General features: G+C 42.8%; 1 protein-coding gene across 1 annotated transcript in view; it reads right to left on the bottom strand.

Moving 5' to 3' along the window:
- COL22A1 (collagen type XXII alpha 1 chain) overlaps window positions 1–15,779 on the bottom strand; it is a 212,210-nt gene that overhangs the window by 103,762 nt on the left and 92,669 nt on the right. The window contains exons 12-13 of the mRNA XM_067292265.1: window positions 2,959–3,012; window positions 1,455–1,508 (exon numbers count right to left, since the gene is read on the bottom strand). Coding sequence (XP_067148366.1) covers window positions 1,455–1,508; window positions 2,959–3,012 — 108 coding nt within the window. The remainder of the gene's footprint in view (window positions 1–1,454; window positions 1,509–2,958; window positions 3,013–15,779) is intronic.

Here is a 15,779-nt window from a genome sequence, read left to right as displayed (position 1 = left end):
ACTCTAGCTGAGAGGCTGAGGCTAGCAGAGATCACCTCTTCACTGTGAACACTTGGCACTGTCTGGTCAGACTGTGTCCATGCTCAGCCACATCAGCACTTATCCGGCCCAGCCCATAGTGCCGGACAGTGATTTCTCTTCAGCATTGCCTCAATACTTTGCTGAACTATACACTCTGTTTTAAAGATGCCTGATAATCCCCATGGGAAATATGGAGCATTTTGCAGGATCAAGCCCTTCTAGAGGTAAATGTAGATGCTTCAATTTAGTTAGGTCTGTAAAAGTTTGTAAAGCAAGAGCGAGGAACTTCACACCACTAGGAGACAGAGGTATCAGACAGCCCACTGGCTTATAATGCCACTGTTGGAAAACATGCAAAATGTACAGAAAGCATGTATTTATGTATTATGTGATAAGAGAAACTCAGCTGACCAGCATTTCTGGGTGATGAATACAATTAATTTCATCTGCTCCTGACTCCCAGTGGTGGGCAAAACAATATCCAGGTCAGCCCAGCCCTACTTTACAGCTGCCATTTACCTCTTGCTGAACACGCTGCCGTGCAACTTCCACACTGAACCTCCTTGTGTTGCTGAAGGCAATAAAGCCCCTAGAAGAGGAGTGGATTGGGGGTTTTAAGACCTTTCAGAAGACTATGCTCCTTTGCATGTATGGGAGCAGAATGGGGTGAAGTAAATTTAGGCAATCAGTATGCTGTCCTTGCAGTGGCTTTCATAGGCTGTTGTGAACTTGCCATGCATGATGTCACTGAAATACATTGTCAGTCTGATGCACCATCTTATTTCTGCGTTATAAAGATGAAACTGAAACCAGTTTCTATTGATACCTGAAGTTATCAGGGAACAAGGCAAGGAAGAGCTGAAATTTTGAAAGGACAATAAAGAATTGCCCATGACAAAAGCTTCCAGATTTAGGCATGTTCCTGATACTGTGTTCAGCTAAGTGTCACCACATCCCAATTCATGAGCACCTTGTTTGAAGCAAATCCACTGATACAACAGATAGCACAAGTTCTTTACCACTATGCTACCGTCTACGGGTGCAAACTGAAGCTCCCAAAACAGGTAGAAGCATAAAAGTCCAGCAATTTTATTTTTCCACCTGTAGACTAGGGATAATAATTCTACTGTATCTCTGAGAGAGCTGGGAGGGCTTACTGAAGACATGAAGAAAGGTTTATATGCCCCAAAACATGTTTTCTTCCCTTTTGCCATCTATACCGTTGATTGATTAAAAGGCATTTCTTCTCTTTACATACCTTGCCTAAGTGCTGATGTCTTAGCAGGCCCTCTGATGGAAGCTAACATTTTGAGCTTCTTCCTTCACCAGTGAGCATGTCAAGAGTCACAGAAAATAATTCAGGCAAGCTAGACACACAAAAAGTTAGTGAAAAAGATATACCTGCCCATATAAAGTATAAATGGAAAACTCACCTTTGGTCCTGCTGGCCCAGGCAGTCCAAATGCTCCTGGCTGTCCTGGTTCACCCTGTAAGTAACAATAATATCAGTGGTAAATGCTAGTCTTATATAGGCTAGGATGACTCAAAACAATGATTACATACAGCTTTAGAAATGAAAGCTCTATCCGATAGCTGCAGTCCTGAGCACCATTATCCAGACATCGGAAAATTTGATTTCTTTGCAAAAATAAAAGCAGAAAGAGACAAACAGAGCACTGAAGTAAATACTCATCTGCTCTTCAAACACAGCAACCTGAGGAGTAAGAAATGAGTCCCCCAACTAGAGAACAGCTTGCACCAACTACAATTTACATCTGCTGATTCCTTGGCGATAATGCTATGAATCTGATCTCAAATAGTCACCTTTCCGTGCAATAAGCACATCATATAAGAAATTCTTCAAATCCTGATATAAGGTCATTATACCCCAGTATGTCACTGTCAGATCCCAGATCATGTGTGATGTGAGGAAGTTGCATCAGTTCTGGAAGCTATCTGGGAACATCTTCATCCCTGCAGAATTGGGAGTACTCTGCATAACTCAAGTGTGGCAAAAAGCAGAAACAGGATGACAGTGACAAGGAATTTGAAAGTTTTCTGCTGTGTACCATTACTGTTGTGCATGCCTGCCCTTGCAAAGAATCCTTTCCCCACGTTCTTCCAGCCACCACCAAATGGCTGCCAAGAAGGAACAATGAAAGAGATGATGAGGTCCTTCCCCAAGAACAACTAAGGCCAAAAAGGGAGCAGGCGAAAGCAAAGAACTTAGAATAACAGACTATCAGGATTAACAGGTTCAACAGGCAGGCTTATGAGCTCTAGTGATCACGCAGGGGAAAGGAGGAAAACTCTAAAATGAACTTATATAAGGTGCTGGAAAATGTGTCTGTGTTTTTCCACCTCAGCTGAAATTCTGTTAAAGGCAATATTTGATTTGCTTCATCTTCCTTTGAGCTAAGCCTGCAGCTCTTCCTGTGCACCAAGTATTTAAACAGTGTACAAGGGGAGTGAAGGCCCCTGCTTCTGTGTCTGGGACGCCCATTTTTCTCACCCCTGCCCATTTGCTCCTGTAAGCACGGGAGGGTCCCATACATCCACCCCCCACCATCTCCACCAGCCGATAACTCTTTGCCAGACTCGAAACGAACGGCCAGGCTTTGCGGCTGCAGTTATTAACCAACACAGCTGCAGCAGCGGGTCCCAGACCACGAGCTGCCAGCCTGCCCCCTCTTCTTGGCTTAATGAATTGTAACAGCCCTGTCCCGGGAATCTCGCAGGACGGCTAATCCATACGACATCCGCAGCCGCTGCAAACATGCAAGGGAGAACGCTGGGGTTATTAACCTCCTGCCGTTTGTTACTGCTGCTCCTAAAATGGCCATACAAATCCCCAAGACATGTTCCACTCAATACAGATTGATTTCCACTACCTGGCTTACACTGAAAAGAAAGGATTACAGGAACAAAAAGGCTTACGGTTTCTCCTTTTGCTCCATCCTTCCCAGGGGGGCCAGGTGAGCCAAGGGACCCCTGTAACAACAACAGAATTATCATCAGCGTAATACAAACATCAGCTCCAAGTGCAAAGACGTAAGTAATACGGCGAGACAAAAATAAGGAATGAGGAGAATCATTTCCACACAAACATTTATTATTTACAGTCTCTGGAGGAGCTGCTGCTGACATTAACACGCTATGGCCAATTGATGAGCTGCTAATGAGGAACTAGGCACTCTTAGCCACTTAACTCATTTAAAAATAAATTAATATAAAAGCTTTGCAGCTAATTAGACATGTCACCTTTGAATCAGCTTAATATTATCTCCTCTCAGCCTTTCTGTCCACCATTCCATTGTCTTGAAAACCTCCTGTTTTGTCTCGTCACTAAGTACTCATTTCTTTTCTCCATGTTTTTACAACATCCATCCCAAACCTCAGAAGCCAGTAGGCACAGCTATAATACACACAAGTAATGAGCCTAAAAGCAAACAGAAAAGAAGCCTCGAGAACGCGAGCAGCCCTCATGAACTGCTCTACCCACCAGGAAGCCAATCTCAGAGATGTGAATGCACAAAGCTATGCAAAAAACAAACAAACAGAAAACCACGCGCTGCTTTTTAACCTGTCTGCACGCTAGAATGAACAGGAGCAAATACGTTCAGGTTGGCAGCACCACAGATAATGGGGACGGCACCAAACGCAGAAGAAAGCCAAGCTTTACTGTATGCAGCTGGCAATCTAAAGGACAGACAGAGGATGGAAAGAGAATAGAAACAGAATATGCAAGCAAATGTATATGGAGAAGAACTGGCCTGGTGTTTTTAGTTCTAGGCACTGCAGCAGTTTCTTTTGAACTGCAGTCACAAAAAAAAAAAAAAAAAAAAAATCAAATGAGAAGCAGACACAGACAAACCGCATCTCTAAGCTCCGGATAAACTGGTTTGCCACGTTTTACTTTGTGAGGGTTTTTGCCTTGAAATCCTGAACTTGCGTCCTGAACTTTACAAGAGGTGTTAAATGTCTAAATTCCTGAAATCTCTTCTACAAGTTTAGGGATTTAAGGTATTTCTGACGATGGTGTCCAAAGTAAATACGAGTCTATACAGCAACCCTGGTGTGGGATAATCGTTTCCTAAAAGAGGCTGCCACAGCAAGCAGCAAAAGGCCATCTCATTCCACAAGTTATTTATGTTTGATGCAAGAAAGGACATGATAACCTTTGACCTTCCATGTCTCATACAGAAGAATTTCCAATGTTTCCGTAGGTGGAGGCATTAGCATTTCTTATGCCCTGTCTCAGACTTTTACAATGTTCAGGCCCTTGAGATCTCCACATAGCTGTCAAACGGGACGGAAACTGGCCAACAGGTTCAAAGATTTCACTTTTTCTTTGCAGACAAACAGCACAACAGCGTAGTCTCCTTTTCTTAACATCTTGCTACCACAGACCAAGAAATACAGAGGTAGAAACAGAAGACTTACAAAATAGCCTGATTTCACAGGCTTCCACGGTATCTTTACAAACTTTTGAGCTTTTGACACTGTGATTAAAAAAGACTCAGACTTACCTTTTCTCCTTTTTCACCTTTCAGTCCAGGAAAGCCTTGAAATCCTTCTTCACCCTAAAACACCAATGCATAATGTATGAAATGCAATATTATTCTGTGAACTATAAACAGCATAGTTGTTATTTTCTGGGAGTCAAGGCCAACTTATATTACTCACTGTAACGATGCTGTTTTCTCAGTCACTTGCAACTTGGCTGTATGTGAAGCAGTTCATTTCAAGCTTTCCATCCGAGTGTCTACCTCTGGCTGATATTTTTTTTTTCCTTTTTTGTAAACATCATGCAGAAGGAGACTACCTTTTTCCAAGAACAGAACTAGGGGGCTATTCTTGCTAAATAAAATTATTTCAACCATAGAAACATTTCAGCGAGAAACTCTCCTGTTGCCACATTTCAAAGCATGGGAACTTGAAATTTGAGGTGGCCAACTTAGTACGAGAGAGGTGTCTGTTTTTTTCCTGTACGTCCTCCCACTAGGCCAAAGCATACATCTGTTCCAGTTATACCTTATCAACAGACACTTCTCAACTGACAGCTATTTTCTCTAAAGATCCAGAGCACGTTCCTGGCGGAGCTCTGTGAATGGGTTTGCAAGTTCAGGGCTCCTATTGCTGGCACCCCGGCAGCACACAGGAATCCAGCGTTGCTGGACTTTCCAGGAGAGTAGGGCACGAGATTGATTACCAAGGGAGAGACGTGGGGCAGCAAGTCAGAAAATGCCCAAATTGATGCATATATTTCTGAGTAAAGTTGCCTGTAAATACACAAGGACTATCTACACACACAGATAAATTCAGGCCAAATTCTGCCACTCTCACTCTTATTTGTGTTTCTTTTTCTGTTTGTTTGTTTGTTTTCCTGCACGAATAGTCCAGCAGACTTACATGGATACATTCCTAGGGCAAGGTTCTAGCCAATGTCAGACAGAATGACAAGACCTGGCCTTATTTATTTATAGATATATTTGGCACTTAGAGGTTAATAAAAGACAGTATCTGGAAAGTATCTGCACTATATATGCAAATTAAAGTCATTAGATACTTTTATAATTGCATTTCTTGCTAACTGAACCTTCATGAAGCACTTAGTCTGGAATTTTTAATGCAGCTAGTGGTAAAAATCAGATCTGCTGTATTTGAATGGCTCCCTAATGAGACAGAAAACCCATCAAACAGCAAATATGATTTTTTAGGAAATCATTTGCTCAGAGAGGTCAATATTACTTGAAAGAACTGCTGTTCCATGGCAAAGTATGCAACATAGATGGGAGAACAATTTGCATCTTTTCTTTACAAAGCAGAGGAATAGGGTTAAACAACTTTTTCCTCTTGCTCTTTTTCCATGTAATAGCAATTCTTGGCACTGCTGAATAAATTAATCCTTGCATCAGTCAATAAGTTTGATATACAGTGTTCATACAGCCATTCAGGTTAGACAGGACCTCATGAGGTTTCTAATACAACCTTCCACTCAAAGCACTATCAACAGTGAATTAAGACCAGGCTGTTCAGGGCTTTATCTAATTTAGTCTTAAAAACCTCCAACGACAAGGTTGCTCTTCTTCCCAGATGTAATTAGTAACTTGCCTCCTAAGCCAATGGCATCCCAGGAGGAGAGAAAGACTTCTTGCTTTTATTCATTTATTAATTATTCATTTATTATGCAAAGCAGTCCAATTTTGTCCTCTTGACTCTCATACAAGCATGTGGGTTTTAGCAGTAGCAATCTCCAAGCACCCACCAGCTTTACCAGTCTCTTCCTAAGCAGAAAACTGTGCAGAAGCAACCTGGACTCTAGAGACAGGTTTAACATCCATGGTCAGCAGGGGAACCACCACTGATCCCACCAGGCTACAGACTAGGAGGGCTCCTACTTCTGCAACTTCCATTGACTCCCCATTAACCCAAACTAGTTGCTTGGTGTCCTTCACAAGGCAAAAAACCCTGTCAGGCTAAGGGTAGGTTCAGCAGCTGCTGGAGCCTTCATAAAAGCAGAAGAACTGACTGTGTTGCCTATGTCAAAACACTCACTTTCACAAAGTAAACTGTAACCTGCCAGGACAAGCAGGAGAAGAGGGAAGGAAGTCAAAAAGCATTAGTGCTGGTGTGCTTTAAAACAGTGCCAAAATAGCTGCTACAGGCAGGGATGGGAAAGGATCCAGCAGCTCGCACCCTTGACTCAGAGCCCGCTGCCAAAGCCGCAGTGAGGATGCCGCTCATTGCAACAGAGTCCTGTTGCCATCGGAGTTTACTCTACCAAGCAACTTTTTTGAACCATTCTGGCAAAAGCAGCCTCCTGACGTCAAACCGAATCGCAGAACAATCACCTTTTCTCTCCATTTGTCAAACAGGTTAACGTAATCAGGTTAAACCCAGAGCATTGCGCTCAGCGTGCTGCTAACACCTACAGAAGTGCTAGCTTACCCGAAAGGGTGCCTGTTCCCTCCCCTCGTCCCCCTCCAGTTAGGTCAGTTGGTTCAGTAAAAGAGACTGCCTGCTTCTCCACAACTTGTGGACTTACAGGCTCTGCCACTGCATCTATCCTGGAAAACACTTTATAAAGCCAAAGAAAGTCTTAGCTGGAGAAAGACAGAGCAGTTGGCCAAAGAAGAAATCACAGGGGCCTGCAATGGCGTTGTTCAAGAGGTGCTCTTGCTGGGGAGGTTACAACTTCAGCAACTGAGCTCAGAAGGAAGGCAGCGGATTTTTCCTGAGCGCTTGTCCCTTTTCAGGCTCACGGGTGTGCTGTCCTTTTCTTATCCACTGGAAATCCAACCCCGTTTGTTTAAATTCATCCTCTGTGCTGCACAGACAGTGAGCTTTAATCAAACCTTTCCACCAGGGTTAGTGGGAAAACAGACATGTTCATTAGCTCGCTGTTGCTTGGGAAAATATTCGTCAAAGCCTAAATTCGGCAAGCTGCGATCTGAAGTAACCAGAGGACTTTTCTTGCGATAGGACTGTGGAGTGCTGTCAGTCACAGGGAGCTATATGCTGCCGAGTAAAAGAGTGCAGGTACATACTACAAGCACTGAAGCTACATATTTCTACAGTACAAATGCCATTTTTAGCTTTTCAGTAGTTATTCTATGACTATTTACTTGAATTACAGTAATGCCTCATTTATTCCCTGCCTGGGTCATTCTGTATGAATAAATATGAAATGACAGTCACTGCACTTGAAAGCTCATTTTGAAATTTCAAGCAATGTATAAATATAATAAAGAAATAGCAGAGACCAAGAGCACAGGCCAGCAAAATAGCTGCCAAGCAGACACGTTCTGCAACTGCACCGGGCTGCAGGATCCAGGCACCCCACTGCGAAAATGGGTAGGTTCTAGCAGTTGGCATTAAGCCCTGGGGAAGAAAACCTTATTGCATTCCTTGCACCAAGGCCAAACCTGCTTGTGCCACTGAGAGGGATAAAAATAACATTATATCTCCACAGGCTGGCCGTGTTCCCAGCTTCAGCACAATGAGATCCTGGTGGTGACATGTAAACCACACACACATGTTCCTCCCACGCATTTCTACCGTCACCCATCTACTTTAGGGATATCCGAGCTTTGAACGGTATCCCTTTCTGGAGAAGCACCTGGTCTAGAATAGGAAGGTAACAGAACAAGCCTCCAAGCAACAGGGAAAACACAACAAAGGCAGGAGACACTACTGTTAAGAATGGGAACAAAATACAGCTTCTAACAGAGCTTCCCTTCGGCTTAGCCTATGCTTTCTGGTTTTGATGGAGTAATTATACACTTTGGGGGTGGCCTATTGCTTTCTAGTCACATTTTTTTTATTGACAAAAGCTTGAGCTTTTGTATTTATATTATGTATTCATATTATATTTGTTTATATTTTATTAATTCATTTTTAATATAAATACATAATATAACACATAATAAAAATATCTGTGAGGAAGTGCATTAACAAACATGGCAGTTTGGCTTAGGAAGTTTCTAAAACACTGTATGAGGATAAGGATATACCATTAGACAAATCACATTGAATACTCCATTTTTAATTCCTTAAGGAATTAATACAAGTTTTACAAGTAAGTTAGGAAGGTTTTCTGAGCTGTACATAACAAGGGTACAGAGCAAGACCTAAGCTCTACTTCTGTCTTTCCTGGGGTCTCAAAGCAAGGTTTACATGGGCCCCATGGTTTTTCCAGACCCAAGGGACAAAGGAAATGACATATCATGAGGGAACTTAGAGCATAGGCAACTCTCAGCTGCTGCAGACAGATTACTAGGGTGAGTAACCATAAAGATACTCCCATTGACTTCAAGTGCATCATCCACAATACTAAAAAATTAGAGGTGGAGGTGAGAAAGTATAGGCATGCCAAGATAGGTTTCTTTACTAGCTTGTATACATCAGCAGAATCATGCCATTTCTAGATTCAAGAAAAGACATCTTCCACTGTCACGTGGATTTATCAGATCATGTCAGCTCTAGGTTAGGGATCCCTCCAAAAAGGGCTTTTTCTTCTACCTTCCATTACATGCTCATCATATGCGCATGTAGCTTGATTTGTTGCAAATTATCCAATGATTTGCCTTGCCTGGGTTATGCTGAGCATCGCTACCCCATGTAATTATCTGAACATAATGCATATGGACTGTGACCAAATTATATCTATACCCCATGTAGATCCTCAGACCACTGAATGGAGATAACTATGAAAGAACAAAGCAGGCAACCTAATTGTTAGATAACATGTTCCTTCATAGTGGCAACAACTAGTACAGGGATTTTGCCATATCCAGACTCGTATCAAAATTTCTCTGAAAAGAAAGTGATTTAAAATAAAGGGAGGAAGTGGTTTGCAGGCATATGGAAAGATACAGGGATGTGACAGAGCAATTTGGTATTAACTGATCCTGGAGGGACATCAAAAACACATGAAGGAATAATCCCTCTGTGATGTTTTTAAGCAATCTGCTCAAGTTTAGTTGCTTCTCTTTCCTCCACTTGCAGCTCCTCAAGCAGCTGCCAAGTTTACAAACATTTCTTCCAACTTGAGAACAGCTGTGGCCTATAATCACATATTTTATTTCAACTCTGGGTTGTGGCCTATGTTAATGGAAATGAGAGCAAACTAAACAAGAAAATAATGGAAAAAATCAGTCCAAACCACATGGTTAGACTCTCATTTTCCTGTCAAATTAAAGTAAATCACTGGCCTTTTCCTTCAACTTACCAAGCAGACTACAGAAGCTATATCATTCTAAGGTCAATTCTATAGACTTTCTTTAGTCTTTCTTCCACACTGGCCTACATATGGAAGTACCTCCCTCTTTATCCAAAAGTGAAATAAAAATTTCTGACCCTGTCATAAAAAAACAATAAAGCTGTCATTGGGAGTCCTTCAAAATCAGTCCCTCAAAAATCATCCAAGCAGAACTCCATGAATCACACACTGAGAATATTGATAGCTTTGCAAACCAGGGGATCTATATCCAAGGTAGAAGACAAAATAGCAAGAGGTGAATTAGAAACAGAACAAAAGGGGCAAGATGAAGTGAAAACAGAAGCAAAACTGGACTGTGTGGTGTTACCATCTTGCCATTAATAGACCCCTCTGTCCTTTGTTAATTAACCTCACAACAACCTGGTGAAATGAGAATTAAGTTATAGTAACTAAGACATTGCTTTCATTTCAGTAGGGTGAGGAGTCAGGTGCAACTGAGCAGAAGACATTTGAAAGGTCACAGAGTCTGGGACAAAGACAGAAACTCACTCCAGATTTCTTGGGTTCTAGGTCAGTGCCCTAACCTTAAGTTTATTCTTGCTCTCTCCTGGCTCTTTGGCCTGCATTTAACTTGCTAACCTGAGGTTCACAAAGAATAGACCACAAGACCATCAGCAAGTGGCTATGGCTGATCCATAGTTTCAGGCTAAACTGTTTTCAAAGTTTGATGAGAAGAGTGAAGAAGGCGGCCAAGAGACCATGCGAGTCCTTCTCTCGGCTTTTCTAACTCAGACATACCAACTTCAGGAGTGTGAAGTGAAAGAGATTTCACAACTTTGTCACCAAAGTGAGATTAAAAAATACATTTTCTTGTGGAATGTCATCGGTTCTGGGTTTGCTTTTTGGAGTGGGGAGGGAAAGACAAAGGTTTCATTAAAGCCCAGGGATGAACTGCAGATCAACTGAGAGGCAGAGCTGCAGTGGATATAGGTCACCCAGTTCTATTTTCAAAAGCTGCTGACTGGACAGGCAGCACAAATGACTGTCATTTTTGAAAGCACAGATGCAGGATTCTATTAGCTTAATGAGGTTTAAACCCTGTTAGTATCTTGGCAAATTTGACACCAAAACTGGCTCCGTCTTCCACTGCTACCAGAAATAAGACATATCAATTTAGAGTTTGCTTTAGTTCATTCTAAGAAAAGAAGAAAAACATATCTGTCAGGTCTCTATTACATTCTGATTTAAAGCACACAAAAGCTATAGGGAAAGGATATGCAAGGGTCAACAGAAGTTGTAGGTAGGCCTAGTCTATCATGAAACCCAGCCCAGTTTGTAAACAGCTGATCAAAGGATAGCTAAGGGCATCTTTCACACTGTAAATAGATATCATAAAGGCTTTACTCAATACAATTCATAGAGTGTGCTCTATTCCCAAAGGTACAACATCATTGTGCAGGTACTTCCAGGAGAAATTCAGGGGACCCTGCGTTTCAAGGGTCTCTGGATATAGTATCATGAGACCAGAAAGGGCCTATCGGCCCTTCACCATATTGTCCTAGTCATTGAATCTTCTGGGAAGAGTAGATGCACCATTTTCAAGGGAGTCCAAAAGATATCTTTCTTTGAAGAAACCCAGAAAATCTTTGCATCAAAATAGATAAAATAGGTGTGTATCAGTGAATTTGGCACCTGGTCACCCATAAACTTGGTGTTGCAGGAGAAAAGCTTGCTCAGTTGGGTTACAAGGAGCTGGACTCCAAGAAGCAGGGACAGTATTTCCTGGAGTGCAGCTTTCCTTGTAGTTCTCAGAGGAAAACAATGCAAGTAAAACCAAGGAACAACTCAGCCAATTCTGATGCATCTCCTTTAGTCTTTTGTGTACACATCAAATCTTGCAAACAGCAGAAGACTATCACAGTAAAGCAAGATTTAAATCAAGGTGCATGTATGGTACATGATGGCTCCTGCCAGAGTACCTTAGACTTGCCATGGGAAAGGGAAAGCAAAAATGGCTTTGTATTATAGAACAACATGTAGCAACATGAGGAACTGATGGACATATGATCTGTATCCTGCCTTAACATAGTGAAGGCTAGTGTCCTCTTTGCATGTGACAGATAGCCATGGGATGCAGCTTCTCCCTGTATAACCAGACCACATAATTCTCTCACATCTTTCTCCAGTCCCCAGTCAAACATGCACTGAACACAAACTGTCTATCTGAGGCTGAAGGGGGGTTGGGGGGGAGAACACCACCTACAAGGCAAGTGAGATGTCTCTATTCACCCCTCCTAAACTTCCACTAACATGGAGAAATTAAATTATTACTGAAATTGAAATTCCAGTTTTTCTGGTTTGCATGGTTGGGACAACAGGTCCTCAGTTAAAGACACGTTGCTAGATCCTTTGAAATGGGAAAAACAGAACAGCTCTGCCTCAAGAACTTCCTTGTCTTGAGGTAAAAGCTGATGATCTTTCCTGGCATCTGCCATAGCTCAGGACCAGTCAAACAGCTTGCCAAATGCTAGAGGGGAAGTGTTCACTGAGGTAGAAGAATAACCCAGTCATATGTGACATGACATTGGCTTGTGGTTTTTTTGTTTATTTTGGGGTTTTTAGGTACTGGTTTGATATTTTGCCTTGCCAGAAAAATCCGCTAATTCCTTTTGCTCAGCTTCTCAAGAGTTCCCAATTCCCAGTCCTCCTCTCACCCCTCCAAAGTTTCAGCAATAGTTTGTACAATGTCCGAGAAGAGTGTGTCAGGACAGAGAAATGCTGTGTTCTGTGCTAGGGTACAGTTACACTTCCTGGGTCACTCCGAAGTCCCATGTTTTTTACTGCTGTTTACTGATACTCCACAATCACCTCTTAGTCTATTGCAGTGCCTCACTGAAATACATAGAAAGCTTTTCCTAAAGATCAGCCACATCATCTAGTTCATGATTTCTTCCCCTACCCCCCATGCACATGGTGAAAAGACAGTGCTTCATTTTACGTACAGCTTTTGCACATTGCAAATGTATCAAGTTCACCCCAATTCCTCAGTCGTCTCCTCTCTCTGCAAACCACATTTCTCTCAATCTCTCCCTGTTGGTTAAATTTTCAAGACCAGTGATCATTCTTGTTGCTCTTTGCAATGACCTTCTCCACTTGCCCCACACCTCACTTGAAATGCCATGCCCAGACTGGAGACAGCATCCTGCTTGAAGTTTTACCAATACCTACTTATAACTTGCCGTAGCACAATGCCTCCGCCTGCTGCCAAGCATACTTGAGGCCATTCAGTCAAGTCTTTCCCAAGATTATAAAGAGTTTTGGTCCAGTCAGACTTGTCTATAAAGTGCTGCTCTTTCCTAGCTCATTTTCATCTCTGAGCCCATTGCAAAGGTCATGATCATTCTCCCCATTTTACATATGGGAAAACTGAGGCACAGGGAGGAAAAATGCTAAGGCCAAGATCCCCTACAGAGCCAATGGCACAGAGCCAGAATTAAAAACTGGGTCTCCAGAGACCCAGGCCCACCCACAGCACCGTGTACATTAGATTCTCTTGAAATAATGACCACTAATGGTCAGTTTACAGTCTCACCAGAAAAACAAACATATTTGTCATGAAGGAAGTGTTTTCCTAGCCTGGAGCTTGCTACTGTGTGTTCATTACCCAGAGCGTGTGAAAGGAAAATCACCATCTTTCTATCAAAGCCGGAGACACTCAGTCTTGTGGACATTAGGAGACACAATATCTCTAGATAGTGCTTGGAGGAAGAAGGATGGGAGACCCAAAAGGGAAAATTCCAGGTGTCCTGGGTGGTGCTTGGGCAAGTAAAGAAGAGTATGAAACACTCATGCTGCCAGTCACACTCATCTCGCCTGTCTCTTCACCTGTGTGGTTAGTGCCATCCTCAGCCATGGGCAAGGCAAGTCAGGCAGGCAGCAACCACTGATGAGCAGTGTATACCATGGGAAGGGGAAGATCTGACTGCTTAACTTCAACAGGGGACCAGAGCTTACCACACTGCCTCTGCCCTTGGCCCAATCTCAGGAAGAGTTAGAGAGACGAAGGACAGATGTGAAAGTGTGTAGTAGGGAGAGGGGCAGGGAACGCTTAAAATGCCTTTGATAAACTGGCAGTAATAACCTGCTCCGTGTAAGACTTCTGCTGTCTGCAACTCAATAGGCTACGAGATCCACTCCAGACTGCTAAGAAAGCTCTTCTCATTGCCACCTGACAGGCAGTTAATCCATGCCTGTCAATTGCCATACAGCTCTAAGGAGCATCCTGCATCCAAGCAATAGTTATCTATAACAGAATCAAGAGAATCTGTTTTTTTTTTTTCCAAATCTTCTATCAGAAGCAGCAGAGGGATGGCAAAGCTTTCTGACATGCTTCCTTTATACACAGCCAGTGGATTTTGGCACAGAAATCCTCTAAAGAAACGAGCGCTGGAGATTTCACAACCTTCTGGTTGCCAGTAGATGTCATTACATACCAGCAATGTGCCTGAAAGCCAGAGGCCAAAACTGAAAAGTAATGTTTTCTAAGTTTATGTAAAGGAAAAAACAAGTTACTAGTATTCTTGTACTGCTGAGAATTAAGCTGTCACGATGCACAATTAGTATGTGATCTGGCTTTGAGCTGTTTATTACAATCTGCAGCTGTTATTCTGGGTCGCAGAAAACCACAGAATTTATCTAAAACCCTCTAATTATTGTTAAGAATAAGAACTCCATCAAACCACAGTTATTTAACTGTGCAGAATGTACTTTAACTACAGGCAAGAGGAGTCAAAAAATAGTAGATGTGCAGACTGAAATTGTCTGCATACACAAGAGGATTCAGATTGTGCTCAGAGAGTCCTAAAGCTGACACGAACATTAATATACCTTACCCTTTAATCTGAAGATTCAGAAGAGAAATGACAGATATGAATGTCTCAAAAGAGCTGCCTGACAGCCTTATGAAGCAGATAAAGTGCTGTAATACAGATGTGTAAATGTTGGATTGAGAGGTTAAGTGCTGGATGACCTTAACCAGATGAAGTCAGTAGCTAAGAATGGATCCCAAGGGATAAGATACCAGCAGAAAATAAAGTTCTGCAGATACTGAAATTTTCAGCTTTTCTTATCAGGTCAGTTTGAGCCATGCTCATGGGTTTTTTTTATCCTGTAATAAACTAACAAGATCCAAGTAGTGAGAACCCAGACCTGAGGAGGCTACATTGCCACAGCCACTGCCTCCAAGGAACACCAATTACCGGGCATTTTATTTATTTCAACTCCAAACTCAATAATATCTCTAAACCTGGAGATGATTTTTCCTACCTTGCTACTGTCAATATTTACCGGCTTAACAAACACTGGCCACTGTCCTGGATCCCAGGGCTCAGAGGATCCTGCTGCTCCACTGCTTCCTAAGTCTTTCAGAGTCATCCTTCAACTGGCCAGCCCTAGGTAAGCTCAACAACATTCAAGGGCTTATGGACTTGGTGACAATATCTGAATGCTACAGCAATCTACATAAGCCCTGTGCCCTCTCTGGAGCACCTCCCTTGTACTGTGGCTCAGGTTTTAGCAATGAAAGGAGCACACAGGTCAGCCCCTGGAGCGATAACTAGTTTTATTCAGATATTGTGAGCGTAAGGCTAATTCTTAGTCTCTACAAGCCTAGGCTCTGCATTGTGCAAGTGCCCGGAGCACATGCCCCCACTTCTAGAGGTTTAGCTGGTTATTCAAGGTCCCCCCAGCTCCTTTGCATCAAAGCTGCTTTTAAGCTGAGACTCTTGCCCTCGGCCCTTGCTTGAGCTACATGGCAGCAGCCTGGCCACACACCTTGTTCATCCTGACCCTGACTTGCCAGCCCAACTTCCCAGCTTGGCCTCGGACTCATTTCATCACTATGAGCTCGTCTGGTGACCTGGACTCTCAGCTGAACCTGGCTGCCATCACCAGTCCTGCCCCGCTCCCTCGCTGGGGGCAGTGGGACAAGCCCTGGCTGGTGAGGACCCTGCCCTGCTGGCATGTTTTCGCCTTC

Source organism: Apteryx mantelli, chromosome 2 (genome assembly GCF_036417845.1).
Source record: "Apteryx mantelli isolate bAptMan1 chromosome 2, bAptMan1.hap1, whole genome shotgun sequence".
Classification (NCBI taxonomy): Eukaryota; Metazoa; Chordata; class Aves; order Apterygiformes; family Apterygidae; genus Apteryx; species Apteryx mantelli.
Note: the sequence above shows the minus strand (reverse complement) of the source record. Positions and strands in the feature narration are given on the sequence as shown.